Source organism: Cariama cristata, unplaced genomic scaffold, assembly GCF_000690535.1.
Source record: "Cariama cristata isolate BGI_N322 unplaced genomic scaffold, ASM69053v1 scaffold7650, whole genome shotgun sequence".
Lineage (NCBI taxonomy): Eukaryota > Metazoa > Chordata > Aves > Cariamiformes > Cariamidae > Cariama > Cariama cristata.
In genome coordinates, this window is record NW_009592878.1 from 21,437 (window position 1) to 39,881 (window position 18,445).

General features: G+C 36.2%; 1 protein-coding gene across 1 annotated transcript; it reads right to left on the reverse strand.

Annotated features, from left to right (window-relative positions):
- Positions 1 to 301: 301 nt before the first annotated feature.
- FAM3C (family with sequence similarity 3, member C) lies at positions 302 to 16,070 on the reverse strand. The gene is made up of 9 exons (XM_009699534.1): positions 16,008 to 16,070; positions 13,171 to 13,275; positions 11,972 to 12,001; positions 11,414 to 11,537; positions 6,637 to 6,695; positions 5,220 to 5,270; positions 4,630 to 4,714; positions 2,059 to 2,185; positions 302 to 898 (listed from the first exon to the last, which is right to left on the reverse strand). Exons 1-9 carry the CDS (start codon positions 16,018 to 16,020, stop codon positions 809 to 811), a joined length of 684 nt encoding a protein of 227 aa, XP_009697836.1. The 5' UTR covers positions 16,021 to 16,070; the 3' UTR covers positions 302 to 808.
- Between the last annotated feature and the right edge of the window lie 2,375 nt (positions 16,071 to 18,445).

The following is an 18,445-nucleotide window of genomic DNA, read 5'->3' on the forward strand; positions in this document are numbered from 1 at the left end:
GATGGTGAAGCAGCAGTACAAGAACTGCAATAAAAATGGAACAAGTTAGCCACAGTACTGCTGCTTAACATGCCAAGTCTCTTCTACAAAGTAAATGTTACTTCAAGTAAGTACAAATCCTTCCAAGCTCCTTTCAAATATCACGTCCACTATTTATATATTTACTTTTGTTCTTCCCCTAATAAAAATAATTTGTTGTGCTTCTCATGGCGTATCTGTGTTACGCTATCATGTATTCTTCCTCTGCTGATTATTCAGTTTTGTTAGGGGACTACAAAATAAATTTCTGGAGCACTTGGTATTAGAATAACCAAACAGCTTTAATAAAAAGTGATGCTGCCATTAAAAAGGCAGAGCATTAAAAAAAATTAAAGCTTTTTATTAACTTATCACTAAAATCTACAATATTCCACAAAGGTTACATACTCACAGCAACATTACGCTGTTAAGGGGACAGTACAACATTTGTCAGGATCTGTTTATTATCCGCATATGCAATTTATGAGCCAGTTGATCTACAAGATATTATTTACCACAGGCAAACTAAATACTGTGCTTTTAAGAAACCTGCATAGAAATTATTTGATGTTTCTTTTATTTTGGACGTATTTACAAAAAGGATTTCTATGTGTATTAGCAATAAATAATCCAAATATTCAAAATGTCAGTGCTCATGCACACACCGACAAGATGATTGCATGCTTTAAAAATATTATTTACAGTACAGTCTCCTTCACAGCCCTCTCCCTAATAATAGCAGAAAGTGCATTTTTCTTTCATATTCTTTCTCCCTTCCTTTTGTTTTCATTTAGTCTTGCTTTTGAGGGATGCAGCCTTCCATCTCAACAACTTCTGGCCAGCCTTCATACTTGTTTGTGTCCTTGTTGTTCTTTATATGCTATAAACAGAAAACATCAATCTATTGTTAATGTAAAGTCATCTATCCTTTTGCTTTAATTCACAGCTTTAAAGGACATTTTATTTACTTATTTTCAGGCCATGGATAAAGAGAAGACATCACTACTAGCCTCTTGTGCTTTGTGTCAAATATAACAATCTCTCAGTATTCACCACTTAATGTAACTTGCTCAGACAAGCATATGCTAAAAACAATTAAGCCACACTGGGAAAACATTTTAAAAATTTATTATGGGTGTTTATTTAGGAAGACACAAAAGCACAGAAAAGACCAACTGCACTAAAACATGAACCACTAGGAAGAAACAAATAAGGATCCTAAATTTATAAGGCACTGGAAACAAATAGTCAGATTTAAAGAACATGAAATAATGTTGAACATTCGCCTTTTCTGACAATTTGAGGTTTATTTTTCCACCAAGAAACCATCTGCAGTCAGGTAAGACATTACTGCCTCCAAAAGTTTGCCACTGCTCCTGCACTAGTGCCCATGCCCTTGCAAATCTGGCAAAAGAGAACGTGCCTTCTGACTCTCCTAGTACAAAGCTACCTTTACTGGTAATTAAGGCAACGATGACACATGTCAAATTGTAACAGCTAAAGTATGGGAACATACTCTATTTCACAAATTTTGCTATGGCAGCAATGAACTTTTGACAGAAGAGCAACACGAGCAGCTGGGAACGCCAACACCTTAACTACCACTTACCTGCTGGAGGTCTACCATTGTTAGTGCATCTAAAATACAAGCGTTCGGTGGTAAGTTTTCTTCAGTTTAACTGGATTCATTAAAACGATATGATCTAGTTATTGGGACAATAATATCTACCCTATGTAAGATTTCTGTCTTATTAGGCGGTAAGTTTTGCTCAGTTTAACGGGATTCATTAAAAAGATAAATGATCTAGTTATTGGGACAATAAGATCTACCCTATGTAAGATTTCTGTCTTATTTGTAAATCAAAGAAACTTTTTTCTATGTTTAAAAGGAGGAGGCTAGTCAAGGAATAAACTTGAAAATGACAGTGTGCCACTACTGCAACAGACAGCCGTCTTGAAAAAACACATGGTATTTATAAAACACGCTACACCTTTATTAATGTAAACTGTTAAATTCCAGTAAGTTATAGAATCACAGACCTGTTCAAATGGACTTTTAGTCTTAATTCCTTTTCCACCGCAGAAGACCCAGTTGTCTCTAAAGCCAAGGTTAGTAATAGATGTGCTTCCTAATTCAGCAATCAGTTTCCGTGCTTCCTCATTAAGCCTTGAGCAAAACAGAGAAGTTCAGGATGTGAATAAAATAGATGCTCTTAGAGCTTTCATTGTTCAATGGACCATTCAGCTTCAATCTGATTAAATACAGTTTAAGTCAGCCAACACTGGGAAAGAGCTCTCTTTCAAAATCAGATAAGGTTAGTTCTGAAATCACCTGATCTAATGAGCACTGCTCTTTAATACTATAATCTCAAGGAACCAGCACACAAACCTATCAGTACACCAACAAAAGCCAAGAACCCTCTCCTGGCAGAATTTATACATACATCTCAAGTCACGTTAGCAATTCTCCAAGCAACTAAAAAGTCAACCTTTAGAGTAAACACTGTTTGCAGGCTGAAGTTGAAGTCTAGATAAAGTAAAAGCTATTTTAGATTAGAAGAATGACTTAAATATATGAAAGAAGGTCTTGTCTGCCTGGGTCAATTTACTCAAAATTCAGAATGCTGCCCCTCAACACGGTTCAGTGCCTATAGGTCCAAGTAGGATAATTTTAGTATTGAAGGGAAAACGATCCTGTAGGATGATAAGTTATCATTCCAAAACCTCCAAATAATAGCTCTTTATTTCTTCCTTCCAGTTACTATATTTGCCTGATTACTAAACACCACACACAACTTCTGATTATTACTACTTGCCGAGACGTAGTCGCATGACTCACTTTAGCTAAAGTTACGAAAAGGATTAAGTACTCTGGAGGTTATTCGCATAACCCACGTTCCAAGTTTCTAGAGCATTAGGTCACCTTATAATAAAAAAATAATTATCTTTTAAATACATTTGTTCTTCACGATTTTAATTGTTTCCAAGAACTGGCATTTAGGATTACCATCAACCACCATTGGTAAGGTTTTGGCCAATTATTTAATATCACTAATATGCAGTAGTTCCTGGCTGTCAGCATGAATGGGCCAAATTTACCTTCTTGTTTAGCTGATATTGTATCTACATACAAGATTTCAAAAACATCAGCTATGACCTGATTATTGAAACAAGCTAACTGTACTTATAGTCTAAAACATCAAAGAAGAAAGGAAAAAGAGCAAAAAGAAAAATGAACAAAACGAGTGAATAGAACAACGAACAGAAGGTCCAGCCTTGGCATAAAGAAACATTAAATAGCTTTCTTCTCCTAAAAGCAGTGAACGTACAGATACTTAACTATTTACTGCAAATATTACACACCGCAAAGTCAGGACTTTGTCATAGGAAAGTTGCTCCTATATATAAAAATACAGACAAGTTGCGGATAACAAATTGAACCAAAAAGACGAAAAAAGTACAGAACACATTAGCAAAAAGTTAAATATGATTAAAACAGAGGAAAAGGGAAAAAAAACCCTCTTAATTTTCACTATGAAAAGCAATCCTTTGGACAGGATGACTTAAATGAGGAGTAGATTACAATACAAATTCCACAGTCTTTTTTAGCATCTATTAAAGCCATTCAAAGCTGGGAAGGCTGGAAGATAATACTTACAGAGAACTAAAACCTTTCAGGCTATGTCTGCATTAATAAATTGGACAGCTTTAGGGTGGAACAGTCCAAACCCTGAGGTCAAAATGTATGAGGTGCACACTAGTAACCGCTCAGACTCCAAAAGGAAGGATACAGGCAAGGCCTATTGGGAATGGTCTCTGTACCCCTGTAACCACCCAACTCTGTCTTGGAGTTGATCTGAGAAAAGTGCTGGATGGAATAGACCAATTTCCACCCAAGTATGTTCTCACAGTTGTGTTCCTAAGTCTAGACATATCCAAACTTACTAGCCTAAGACAGAATGATTTATCAGAAATAGGAAAACCAGTACATCTCCAAAAAGACAGATATCCTTGGTAGCATACATTCAGAAAGAAAAAAGAGGTGGGGACAAATTCTAGGAGAGCAGCTAGAAACCTACAGGGTCTTCAGGAACAAGGGAGGATAAGGGTATGGCTTAAAAAAAGTACAATGCCTGACATGCAAATATATTCTTTGTAGCTATGAGTTAGTTTGTTGGACTGATCATATGCCCTATGTTGTCTTCTTGTTGCCTTAACAACTTTTCTCAGAGAAGAAAAAAAAGAAAAAACCAACTATGTGTACTGATATAGCAATTGCTAATTAGTCAACTATTAATCTCTAGCCTTTTCAGATTTTCAAACACTTGTGATGTTTCTGCTAAAGGTTCTAATTTAATATCTAATTCATTGTTTCTCTGTTGTTGGGATCACAAAACTAACCATTATGCCTGGTTAGTTTTAATTTGATCCTTGTTGTCTCCAAATCACATCAGCATTATAAAACTTAAACTGAAAACACAGGTTCAAATCCATCATCTTGGAAGAACAAAACTGTATGAAAAGTGACTGTGTGATAAAGAATGTATTTTTTCAGTATAAAACAGCATTTACAAGTTTAAGCAATATTTACTATATGAATCAATAACATACTTGGTTGCACCATCATCATATGTTCCCATTAACACTATCGTTCCATCCTGGATGGACTTCAGAAATTCAATAAATGGTGCCACATCTGAAAAGAGAGAGAACACAAAACTGTTTCATAACAAGCAACCAACCCATATTTAAACACCTGCAATGCCTTCCTGCAAAGACATTCCTTTTAAGAATATTTGTAAATGTACTTATAAATTTATAAAAATATGCTGAGTCAGAGAAAGATAAAATGCATCAGAGAACTTTTATTTTATAGAAAGAGTCTCCATCCATATTGTGTAAAGACATAACCACTAGTGGGAACTACTCGGCAGAATAAGTGTGTTTGATTAACCATACCATTCCCTCCCACCTCAACTATTTGTGTTTCTTTAAAGTTGCACTCCCCTCACAATTACAAAGGTAGAGGCGAAACACTCCCTTAACTATCACCTTAAATCACCACAGCAAATGGAGCCTGGAGAAAGGGTTGGGGGGAAGAAGGGGAAAAACCAAAACAAAACACAAAAACCAATACATCGCCCCCCCCCCGAAGGCATTTAAGTTGTTTCTCTCTAACCAGCTAAGGTAACTGCACCTACCTCCTCCCCACATGTCGAAGAATTTAGTGTCTAATGGTTCTCCTGTTTTACCTGGAGAAGAAGGAAATATTTTGTGTCATAAAAGAGTCAAAATTATTTTACAGACAACATGCCCAACTCCTCCAACTCTTTCAGAGAAAGTGCTGCAGAAGGCACTATATAAATCAATCACTACGGTAACTCTTATCTTTTATGAAGATTACTCCTTAAACAACATAGTGGTTTGTGAAAAGGTGCAGGAAAAGGTAAGAAGAAAAAAAGAGAGAAGATGCAAGCTTCTGATTTTGCTTCAAGTGGAATATAAAACAAAACAAAAAGCCCACAGCTTCTAAAACCAATAAAGTGAATTCACTTCATATCTTTACCTTTTTTTTCTTTTTAAGTTGATTTTACAAAAATAGACACTACAGCTATAGATTGCCTTTAGTGCCATAGAAAGTAAGAAACATTAAAATTACACTGCATGTTTTGCTATAGATTGGAAATTCTTAGTCAATTTAAACATCCAGAACAAATAGGAGGAAGTGGACAATATAGTAATCTCATTAGCTTTTTTTTTGGCAGTATTTGATGGAACCTAGAGATTTATTTTTAACACATACATTCATTTAAAGTTTGGAAGACAGGGAGAAAGACTGGCAGCTATATAATACAAAGGTAGGTATTTTGGTTTTGAACAGATTGAGACAATTTAGGAGGGCAAACAGGATTAGGCGAGTATTGCTCAAGTCATGCTTTAGATGACATAAACCTGAGTACAATCCAAAAATAACATGACTTTATATTGCACTGAAATGACAAAGTGCTATCTCAGTGCTACAAGGAATTGCTTCCTACACATTAAAGACAAATCTGCCAGTACTGACATTCAGTTCAGCTTTCAGGGTGACACAGGTAGATCCGTTCGGTTTGAAGGAAAGTTAAGAATCCTGAACACAATTACATAACATGATGTATTTAGGGACAAGATCTACAGATACGAACTAATCAAATATACTGATTTCAAGCTAGGAAATAACAAGCTGGTCTTTCCATGTAGTAACAGAATTGTTAACTAAGTTTCACTGAAAAGAGAGCAACAGAAGAATTTAGTCTACAAACTTTTATTAGTGGTGGTAACACAAAATCAAAAGAAGTAGCATGCATCTCGTGTCTTTTTCCATCTTATATGTGCATTAGGAATTTATCTGAGGTATCACTGAGATAGTCATCACAGCATTTTTAGAAACAAAAATGCACTGAGTTTTTCTACTTTCCAACAAAAAGGTGTCAGCCAAGATCTGACATTATCTCAGTATAAATATGCTGAATACTTCCTTTCTCCTCCTGCTTGCCTTCCACCATCCCTTAGTATTTCAGCTTAAATTGCAGAAAATTTGAAAACGAAGACTATCTGCTCACTTAAAGTGTCACTTACCATTGACCAAGGCCACATTTATTCCTCTGCCAACATTATTTTTAACTCCACTCATTAAACTGAAACAAAATAAACAATTTTATTTTTAATAGGACGATTTTCTGGTGTGAAATATTTCTGGTTTTTAAATAGGATCAATTAAATTGTACGAGGTACATAGTTGAAAGACCACATGTTTGTGAGTACTTAAATGAAGCAAAATCTCCTTGAACTAATCTGTATGCTCTTACGGCACCACCGAATTGAGAACAATAGATCAAATTTCCCTAGTTGTATCCATTTCATTTGATCGCTTAATCATCTTGGTTTTAAAGTATGCGTGTATATTAAAAGTGTCACAAAAAAATAAAGTGCTATTAATGTATTTAAGAAAATTCCTTGTAGTTAAAGAGCCTGAAACAAATAATAATTTGAGGAGCTTAGCAGTCACATAACCAACATTTTAAGCTTTTTTGTAAGCACATGATGAACAAAAATATGTCAATGAGTTTAAGAGCTAACTGAACATAGGCATTTAAAATTAATATTGCAGCATCACACTAAGAAACAAGAAAGTCAAAGTAGTTAGCTACTTGTACCTATAACAGGAAACCTAAATCCAAGAAAAATAGTTAATACACTGATGGGACACTAAACAAAAGTCGAATATAATCTTGGAGTACAGTTACACATCCCAACAAAACCATCACAATTATGACAGCAATTACTTGGCCAAACTCACAGAGGCAAAGGAGCTGGAAAGAGGAGATGCGTTTTGAAATGGAAGTCCTTGAGAGCTGTAAAGAAGAACTAACGGGAACATCAAGACTGTTAGCTAGGATTCTCCGCTGCCTTGGGCCATGGTGGGTGTACCACTCCAGCGAGAGGAAGCTTCCAGACCTCCTCATCCCTTTTCACTGGCACTGTGTAAAGATCTGTGTTCTGCTTCTGGGCCCCAAATATCCCAGCACTGACATTTTGAAGCTAAGAGTAAAATAGTTAACACACACAAGGAGAAAGAGGAGTAAGGGTTGAAACAATTACATAAATTAAGATAATGAAGAAGCACGTATCTCATTAGCTACAAACACACTCTAAGAGATGCTTTAATTCCATCCTGATCAGGATTTCTTTAATCTCCCTAGCTTGCTCTAGGAAAGGGGCTGCAGACACGTATAATTCTGTTATGTTCAAAATTTTTTTCACGTTTCTTCTATGATCATATGATTTTCAGGTCATGTCTGAACATCCATTCTAAGCAACATTTCGGAAGGACCACATCCTTACACACAGAACTGCAACATCAGCTTCCTCATGCCAACTTATTAATGATAGGCTTAAAACAAGAAATGGGCTATCATAGAAGTATGACAAAAGTGTTCCTCTCTGATGCTATCTTTAGCCCCCAGGATGAAGACAGAAGCTAAAATTGAGAGGAGTGTCAAATTTAATAGACAACTGTTAGGAACAGACTCCGTATTAGCTAGTTCAGAGAGGTCGTGAAAGATTAATGGTAACTCTTGGCACAGTGACTTAGGTTTTAAAGAACTAGTAATCAGAGATGAAAGAGTCCCTATTCTTTTGTTAGTCCTTTAAGTTATACCATCTGCCAAATTCTGAGTAAAATTAAAACCCTAATTCAATAACTTCCGAAACAGAAGACTTGAAATTTTCTGTTGAAATGCAGAATTCGGCTCTGGTTAGTAGGGAACTCCAGAAGTGTTTTAGCTACTGGAGGATTATTTCTTCTCTGATCACACTATTTTCATGTCATGTCTCAGCATCCACTCTAAACAATAAAGTCATACGGCAAATAAAGACTGAAAACATAAATGAAAAAAAGGCAGTGAAGTTCTGAACACATTCCTTTGCTCATATAAAATTCAGTGGACATTTAATTTACCAAAATGAATAAGAACTTCCTTTTATTTTAACTACAAAAGCCTCTGCAAATAAATACCAGTCAAAAAATACCCAATACTGGGGTGGCTAGGTGCTGAAAATCCACACATACATAACAAAAGTTATGTAGGATTTCAGACAACAAAAAAAGTCCTGCAGATAGGAACACAAGAATTACTAGCTATTGAAGAAAGGTAGTGCGACATTCTGCTGTAAGGTTACTGTGGCACAATCATGGAACTGGCTTCTTAATATAAGAAATAGAACTGCATGGAGAAGTTGTTGGTAAAGAAATACAGCAATATCATCCCTTCTTCTAAAAAGCCCATGAAGTAGCAACTACAATATTTAGTATTTTGATGACGACTACAGTATGTTTTTTCTAATTTGGATTATGTCCTTTCAATACAGGAGAACAAGGCTATAACTGAACTTCTATACAGCAGAATTCCTATTTCACACCAAAATATCTGTATCATTAAAAACTAAGAAATTAAATGCATTCTGAATTATATCAGCACCTTGAGTGCTCTCATTAACCAAGTGACATCCTTATGTTTAATACATGGCAAAAAACCTACATTGTAAATACCATTGGCAAATGATGAAAACTCATCTCTCTTTCCTTGCCTTAGAAGTATAAAGAAGAATACAAAGTAATCAGAAAAAAGTATTTTGCAGGAGTGAGTTCACAAAATATCACTTAAAAAAAGAGCTACTGAAGAGGAAGGAAGCTCTTTCGGAGCTCCAAGACACTACTTTACACACCTGAGAGAGCTTGTGCCCCAAGTCACAAGCGCTCCAGGCTGCAATGTGACAGCTCTCTCACAGGAGGGCAGCCCTTCATCAGCTTTACAATTCTTCCAATAATTTACAATCGACCAGTTGTGGGAGCTTTTGACAGAGAAATCAAAAGTCTTACAAGCAAAGCTGGAGATAATATAAAATTAATCAAATTTTCTGGTAGACATTTAAATAGACAGGACAAGTCCCCCTCAGAAGGGATTCAGAAAGATTTCTGTCAAGGGAAACTGGACTTAAGATTCCAACAGTTGTGCATAGAAGATTTCCTGCCAGCAACTACTTTACTACTACTACTACAACTAGTTTACTTTCTTTCCACCACTTTCTTCAGTGAAATGTCCAGTAGAGGATTTTTTTTTGACAGGAACAACAATCTCCTCTTAGTTAACCACTAAGCGAGACATTTAAAAAAAAACAAACAAACAAAAAAAAAACCCCAAACCCTACAATCCTGAAGTTAAAATATTACTTGCATTCCCACAACTTTTAATCAGAGAATCACCCTAAGTCTTCACAGATATTAAGCTTCCTGGTAATCAGAATAAGAAGGTAGCATGGTTTGCAACATCAACAAAAATATCCCGTAGAGAGATTAGATAAGACTGCCCAAGGTCACAACGCAAATCAGTAAGAATGGAAAGCAGAACCTAGCAGCTTTTAGTACGTGCCAACGGTGATGTGCTCACTTCGCATGTGCTCCCCGACTACACCGTGATGCTCCGCCGCAAACGCGCTCCTAAGCAAGCCAGCAAGCTTGAGCTAAGTCAGCCTCATAGAAGAATGGTTTGAAATTTGAATGGTGCTCATGTTTCTACTAATACCGCAAAGCAAAGAAGCTGCACGTGTTTAGCCATCAAGGAAAAAAGCTCCCATTTCAACTTCGCTACATCTTAATTGCTAGAGTTAATGCTAAAAATAGTCATCTTTAAGATCACACAAGACTACTCTCTAAAGTAACTCTGTAAGATTAAAGTGATGGAAAAATGTAAACCAATACTTTTTACTCTTATAGATTAATTATCATATTTATTATATTACATGGGATTACGCTGTTCACAGTGAAGTTGCCATTTGCTCTACAATTCGCTAGCACTAACTGCTGTACATGCTATCTGAACTACTCCGTACTAACACAGCACGGGCTGAGAAACAGTTAAACTGGAGGAGTTTAAATGCAAACGGAAGGCAAAGGCTTGTAAGTGTGACTGATACTAAAAAAAAATCTCCTTCCGACAACGCTAAAATCAGGTCTTTTCTGACATGTAACATGCAAAATTGAGTGGATAGATTATGTTGTAGGAAGCTGCACACTGGGTGACAATGAGCAGGAACAACCTAAGAGCAAAGAAACAGAGTCTGAAAACAAGTATTAATATTCCCATTATGGGGATTACTCAAAGGTATTCAGTTAAATACTCTAGGCAAAGTATTACTGGTAATGCTGTGCTAAAAATGTGGTTATTAGAAATACAGGACTTTAACTCAAAACCAAAGTGTGTTTCAAGCAGTTCCTTTCCCCATTTCACAATTATTTTAAGTTTATTAACTGTAGTTACCATGAGCACAATTAAATAACTACTGATTATCAAAATACTATTTTTCCCTTTTGAAGTTACCCTTTAAAGAAAAGTTGAAAATACTTTCTGACATTGGCACTATAGAAATAGTTTAAAACATGACTTGCAAAAGACAATTCCACAGCGGAGTTTTAGCTGATGACACTCAGTTAGAAGTATCAAGAGTAATTACTTAAAAATACAGTAGTTCACTGAATTACTATTAGAGGCACAAGAACAAGTTACTTGGAGAAAAGTTTGCATCTGACTTGAAGTCTAACTAATCAAGCCTGTAAACCTCAAGGTGTAAGCTATCTTGCATATATTAAAACAGTGCACATTTCTGTATTTATTGCAGAGTATTAAGTGTGCTTCATCAGAGACTAAGTTACAATGCAATATAATTTTTTCATGTAGTCAAACCGTTGGCAAAACAAAACCTACAAAGAATCATTTAAACTACTGATTTTGTGTGCAAAGTGATCCAAGACAGCATTTGAAAGAGATACTTAGAGACAATAGGCAAAAATACTCACATGTTATCTTCTACACAAATTTTAGGTCCAACTACATTTGCTGCTCCACTTGCCATTTTGAATGCAAAATGTTTTTCAGGACAAGCTTTAGAGATCCCACATTTGTATCTTGGAGGTTTTGTAGCTTTCAAAAGGAAAAAAACCAGTATTTTAGAGACAACACCACAGGTAGGCTAACAGAGAAATATCAGTTTGTCTTCTGAAGGAATTCAAGGAAAAGACCCAAGGGAAAGATCAAAGACAAAAGGTATCTCATCTGCAGTTTCATAGCAGCTTAAAATAATCTAGGTTCCTGCCGTACCTCATTATTCTACTTCTTGTTCTCACCCTGCTGTTTGCTCTGGCACTGTCATCAAAAGCCACAAGGCAAAACAACAAGTAAAATGCTGGCAAAAAACAGACCTTATTAGAAATTTAGGAAAATCAGGAAAAGAGGAAAATTAGGTTCTGATTGCTTTTAAAGTGTAATTAAGACATTCTTAACTAGGAAAATTCATCAGTCTTTCTGTTATTAGCAAAAGCAAGTCACAGCAATAACACATGCATATGAACACTCACAGCGTGCAGCTGCATCCAGTGCTGATCTAGCTAAAATGCAAAAAGAAAGTTTTATAAGATGTTACTATTAAAGTGTCATTTGTTGTAAAATACCCTACAAATTTAAAACCTTTCTGTACCCCCATAAAAACAGGTTGCTTGAAATGAAGTATCAAATACCTCTGAACGTTATGTTCCAATATAAAACATTAACCTTTATACAGTGGAAGAATGAAGGTGGTGATCAGGAAGCACGTTTCAAAGCACTGCATGAATTTATGACTCTCCAGTTAACACAAAGGTCCATGTAGATACAAAACCACCAGGGATTTGTGGAGGTGTGGACACTAAAGTGAAATGAACTCCCTTCTTACCGCTTCACCAGGATTGGGTTCCTTTCACCTAACACTGGAAGCCTGCAACTCAGGTGTATTTGAACCCAATCATTCATGACTCCCTTTCTTGGGGTAGGGAGAGACATAAGTGATCTCATCATGCACATATTTACAACACATCTGTAACACGTAATGACACCTGTGTCTCTTCAACAATTACTAAAGATGCCTCTGCTGACTGGTTCAGATGTCGGCTCACACTGTAGTAATCTGGAGTTAAATAACATGAGCCCTCCTCACGTGCCTAAAATTGGTTTCTTGTAATGAAAAGCCCCTGTCAAGTTGGTTCAAAACATAGACTCTGAATTTTAAGTCATGACAGCTGCTAATCCTTTTCTGGGTAGAGCCTGGGCACATCTGAAATGTTTTGACTACTGCATGTTCAATTGTACATGGTAGCGTACCTGTGCAAGCAAAAAAGCCCACTCAAAACATATATTTTTAACTGCTTAAGCAGCAGAAAGGCAGAGTGCAGATTTCCAGAAACATCATTCAACTCGCCTAGTTTACATCTCCAGACTAAGACTGTAAGTACCAGTAAACAGAAAAAGCAGGTAAAATTATACACACTTGGCAGGTAAAAGAATCAAACTGATTAAGAGAGTAGCTTAAATATTTCATACAGAAAATAACTTCATACATACATACTATATATTATATATGTAAAATATATATAAAAATAACAAGTACACACAGTAAAAATAAACACAGAGTTCTTAAGTGTAAGAGCCTAAGTAAAGCTTAAAACAAAATGAATATGATATGCTTGACTATGGCTCAAGTAAATATTAATAGATGTCCAGAGAAAACAAAGTCATCACTTACCAAATATGTGTCCTAAGTTTGCATCCATTTTTATTTCAAACACTTGAGATATGACATAAAACGTCAATAAAAATATTGCTACGACTACTATCAACTTTGCAGCACCTATTCAGAAGCAGAGAAAAGTTTCAAAAAATTATCTGCAAATGGTAACATTGAGTTTACCAAATTTAACTACATGAGAAATGTGTATCAGATTACATCAAAGGGAACTCAGGAACAGGATGTTCATTTGTGGACTCACTAAACAGAAGTAATCTGTAAGAAATGGACATTACCATGTAGGATGCAACCCAACCAGTCCATCAGGTTACTATACCAAATACATACCCTGCTCTCAGCTTTCTCCAGCCTCATCCTCATCTGACATCACAGTATACCAACTCATCTCAGTAGCCAGGAGAAACCACAGACTTTGCTGTGGAAATCCAGCTTAACAAAACGAATTAAGCTGATCTAACTGGCTGCTGTCCATCCAAAGGGGAAATTCCCACTTCCACCCATTCCACTTCTCTGTTCTTAGCTATATGTACCTGTTTCCCCACTGTTCACAAATACTCCTCCCTGTCACACCCCACCTGTCCAAACTGAGCTACCTCTATTTTAATGTATGGCCAAGACTGAGTGAGCAGGGATCTGTTCAAATACTGTAGCTTGGCTGCTTTGGTCAGTCAAGTTTGAGCATTACATTAAAAAAAGGCAAAAAACCAAGCAACCAAAAAAGCCTCCTCACCTCCTCTTCAACAAATTTAAATTACTGACCTTCAAAAAGCAAGTCTGAAGACTCAAAAGAACTAATTTTAAAAGCAATAAAAAGCAGTACCTCTCCCCTCTCCCTTTTAATATGTTGAAGCCTCAGGTAGCTTGAAGTTTTACAAGCCTAACTTTCTCCAGTGCTGAGCAGTCAGAGCTACCTCCTGGGAGAAGAGCTGGAAGCACACAACCACAGCAATTTACACCTGAAATGGAATGGAAGCTCAGGTGTATGTGGTACTGCCATGCACCCTGCCATTTTTCAGCATAATTTTCAATAGATTTTTACAGAATACTCCACTCAGCTTATTGTAAAATACTAACTGAGAGCAGAAGTTAGGTGAGGAGGCATCTGATCAACAGCCTGCCTTCCTGTCTCACCCCAGTAGGTCAAACTGTTTGGAAGAAGTAACATTACAGCATGCTTCTGTTTCTCAGATTGCCAGCCAAATAAATCCTCCAGAAAAAAAAAAACCAACAAAAAAAAACCAACAAAAAACCCCCAACTTATGTACTCTTGCAGATCTCAGACTGCTGCTGTGATGGGCTGCTCAGAAAACCTTAAAATAGACAGATTACTCAGAAGGATGAGAGATGTTAATCAATCCTTCCAAAAGGCTAAAAAAATATAAGGGGGTAGAAAAAGAAAAGGAAGATGAAGAAAGAGATACAACTTTTTTGTTTGCTTGTAGTTTGGTCTTCCTCTCCCACTTTCCCTTTTCAGGTGTGTGAGCACCTACATACTATGTAAGAAAATACAGAGGCAAACTTAATTTAAAAATATTATGCTGGAACTCCAAAGATTATTGCACTTGAAAGGAAGTGAACTGCATGTCAGCACTAGAAAAAACAGATGATCTGAACATACGTTAAGAAGTGGAGAAAAGGTTTTCAAAGCAACACTGCTTAAAAAGAGAAGATGGTACCAGATTTTGGAATGTGTCATCTAGCAAGTGGCACTTGGATAGCATGTTGTTTCAGTAGATAGTAGGCGAGATGAACAAGAACTCAATCTGAGCACTAACCATCCCTTCCAGTCTATAACCTGAGACTTTCAACTGAACTGCGAGCGCTCCCTCTAAGGAAGGGGTAAGAAATCTCCTAGAAAATTCTTCTAGCTCTTGAACCAAAACCAGTCTGTCTCTTACGGGTTAAACATCCCATAGGAACTGCCGTATCTTCTTTGTTTGTGGGTTTTAGCAAAAAAAGTAGTTAGAAGAAAAAAAAAAGAGGTTTGGAAAAGTAATTTTCCAGGTGATTTAGCCATCTTCTAAAAATTGCAGCATTTTCCAGTTCTTTATCAGATTTGCAGGGTGCTCCCAGTTACACATATTAAGGTTAATAAAGCAACTTTAGAAGTAGTGACAAAAGTCAGGACTAATTTCATGCATTAAGAAGGTCAATATGCAACTCTCTTGGAAAAGGTGTCATTCTCTCCTAGAAGAGCCAACAGTTGCTCCTTCTGCAACATAACGGTACAACTATTGATAAAAGTGCAATGCATCAGAAACTCGAAACTATTCAATTGCCACACAGGCTATTCTACTGCAAGGAAATAATATTTTCTGGTAGCGTTATATTGGCAAAGATCTTATTCTTACAACCACTACACATTCTGTCAAGTAAAACACTTTTCTCAAACCATGTGCTACAGTAACTTACCTCTATGAAAAGGCTTTTATAGCTTTCAAACTCCCAGTAACCATTCAGGAAGTTTCAGACACTATATTATAATAGTGTATAGCACTTTTGGTTGGGATGTGAGAGAGGGAAGAAATCACTTAAGACATCAACTGGCCATTTCCTTATTCCTTCATCATCGTACAGAATTAGCAGCCAAAGTATGTCAAGTCACAGCACCTTAACCAGTCACTGCAGATTAGCTGAAGCGTTTTAACCAGCTGCTTGCTCTTACACTATCCCAAATTCCAAAATTAGTTTCATTAAACATCAATTAAATGGAACAGCAATGCCTGTTGTGCCCGTTAAGTTTATTTTAAAACCTTACTGTCACAATTTGTTAATGCTGTCTATAGCACTTGTTTCACAAGCAACAAAAGTCTGATTTTACTGAGCATACTTACCTGCTATTCTCATCTTTAGTCTTCAGCCAGCTAATGACACTACTGCATTAAAAATAGCCACCTAGGGAAAAAGGAAAGCACACTGTTGTAATTACAGGCAAATAAGCACTTTTGTGGTGAGTTAACAGTAAAAAAACCCAAACACATAGATTTTCTAGCCAGTAACATTAATGATGATTGTCCTCAATACCTAATTCTTAACACTCACAGTAAAGAGAAAATTTAGGATGGATTTCTGATGTATTGCTTTCATTTGTTACTCCATGAAACAAGTGTTCTGGAAAATCATTAATTTAATTTCATCAAATCCACTACAAATTCCATTCAACTTTCAACCCTTCAATTTGTGACATAAGCATTTAACAGCGCTGTATGTAAGCAGTCTTTGATTTCCTAAAGCTATGTGGTAGAAGTCAACAACTCCATCTGCATTGCTTCAAAGTCCTAGCAACTTCCAGATGCAAGTTGTTATCTGGCAACATAACATAGCAAATTGTGCTTTGGAGAGAAAAGATATAAGCATTTTGGCTTTTAGGATACTGCATAAACTGCATTGAATGGAACTGTAAAAAGGTTATTCTAATACTTTAATCTATCCATTACAGAAATGTAATAACACTTTTGTCACTCATAGCAGCATCCAGAAGATTCACGTGACGGTCAATGGTGACAGAAGCACCAACCCTAGAACTGAGGCTGTTTCGGAATAAACTGAAAACCATTGCCTATGAGCAACCACCACATAAGCACCCACAAGTTTCTTCTTGAGAAGAGCCTGCCACCACGTAAAGTCAAAACAGGCCACAACCTACACAGACTCTGCTCAAAGACTACCACCTCCTCCTCAAGCAAGTTCTTGTCCCTGGGCTGTACTAAATCTAACACTGTAAACTTTACCAATGAAATACTACATATCTATTAGGAACATGGTAATTTGTTTTACAACATTTAAGTAGATTAAGGTTGGAAAAAAATTTTTTTAAAGAAACTGAAATTAGAATTTCCTTGAAGACAGTAAGCAACCTGAACTTTCTCTCTCATTTCTTCTATTCTTATGATCATACCTGAAGAGCCCTGAGTTCATGATTCAAAAATACCCGAGGCATTCAGACAAATAACACTCTGTAATCAGTACTTCCCTTCTGGATTAAAAAGAAATAAATCTATTTCTGAATTTGCATTTTGCTGCGTAACTACTTACATTTAATATGGCAAAAGAAAAACTGTTGGCATTCAGGAATCTCGCTGGATCATCTACAGTAAGGCTGAATTTGAAAGAAATAAACTATCATTCTAATCACAGTAGCTGTCCCACACCCCCATCACTAAAGCTACAGCATCCTAACACTCTGCAGTCCCATGCCACTATTTCGAAAACCAAAGACATTATCTTTAGAAATTATTTCAAAAACTACTGTTATTAGAAGTCAGGAAATGCAAATCATTTGGAGATCACCAAAACCCTCACGTAATTCTCATGGTCTATGCTGGGCAGGAAAAATTGATATTATACAAACAACCTTTTGCCTTTACTTAACTCAGTATCTGTAAAAGTTCAGTGATTTGTGTCCAGATCCTCTTTGCCAAAGGCACAGTCATTGTGCTCTATTGCTTAAAGTTTCCAAGAAAATGGTCAGCAGAGAAATAAACAGGAAAAACCAAATACAAATATAGAAATATTTATTTCTACTCCATAAGAGTTTGAAAATAAGTATTAACAAAGTTTGAACAGCAGACAAATGTTCTTGAATGCTAAGATTGTACTACAAGGGAAATCCTACTGTGGACATAATATATCCACTATTTTTATAGCCACATATATTATCTCCATACATAGTATCTTCTTTCAGTGAAAGGCTAGTCTTTATCTGTCTTATAAAAAGGCAAAAAGAATCAGCAAAAGAATCAGCCAGGGCAGATAAACTCATTTTATTTCAAAGTCTGTGAATAGAATTATTCTGATCTCCTTTCTCTCCTCTCCCCACCCCCAGAAATACAGCAACATTAAAATAAACACCGCCTGTAGTCTGAACAACCATGAGCTTGTTTTAAGCCAGCACTGAAAAAAAAGTTTCCTCTTTTTGTTTTACTATAAGCGAAAACACATAACGAATTCAAAGCACGAAAGGAAGAATATGAACAAAACCAAAAAGCAGAAACTAAGTGAAATGATCAGATGATCCGACCTCGACTGAAGAATACCTTTGTCCCAGCAGCCCCCATCTCAACGATCATTATTTGTTGCAATCAACAAATATACAAGAGATAAGAGGCTTTTTTTTAAGTGTCAAATGGTTTTGATTTAGAAAAAGTAAAAATGAGTATGTTATGCCTCAACTTGAAAGGAATTTTAAAAGTGATTTAGAGATTATTTTTTTTTTCCTAAATTACAGCGTACCAAAAAATTGCGGGTTTTGATCTAGAGAATAAGTACAGGA

What these genes read in the sequence shown, in the direction of transcription:
- FAM3C (XM_009699534.1), bottom strand. An exon ending in ATTTGTGTAGAAGATAACAT is followed by an intron (nt 6,696 to 11,413) that starts GTGAGTATTTTT and finishes ATTTTGTTTCAG; the next exon opens with TTTAATGAGTGGAGTTAAAA. An exon ending in TATGATGATGGTGCAACCAA is followed by an intron (nt 2,186 to 4,629) that starts GTATGTTATTGA and finishes GTTTTGCTCAAG; the next exon opens with GCTTAATGAGGAAGCACGGA.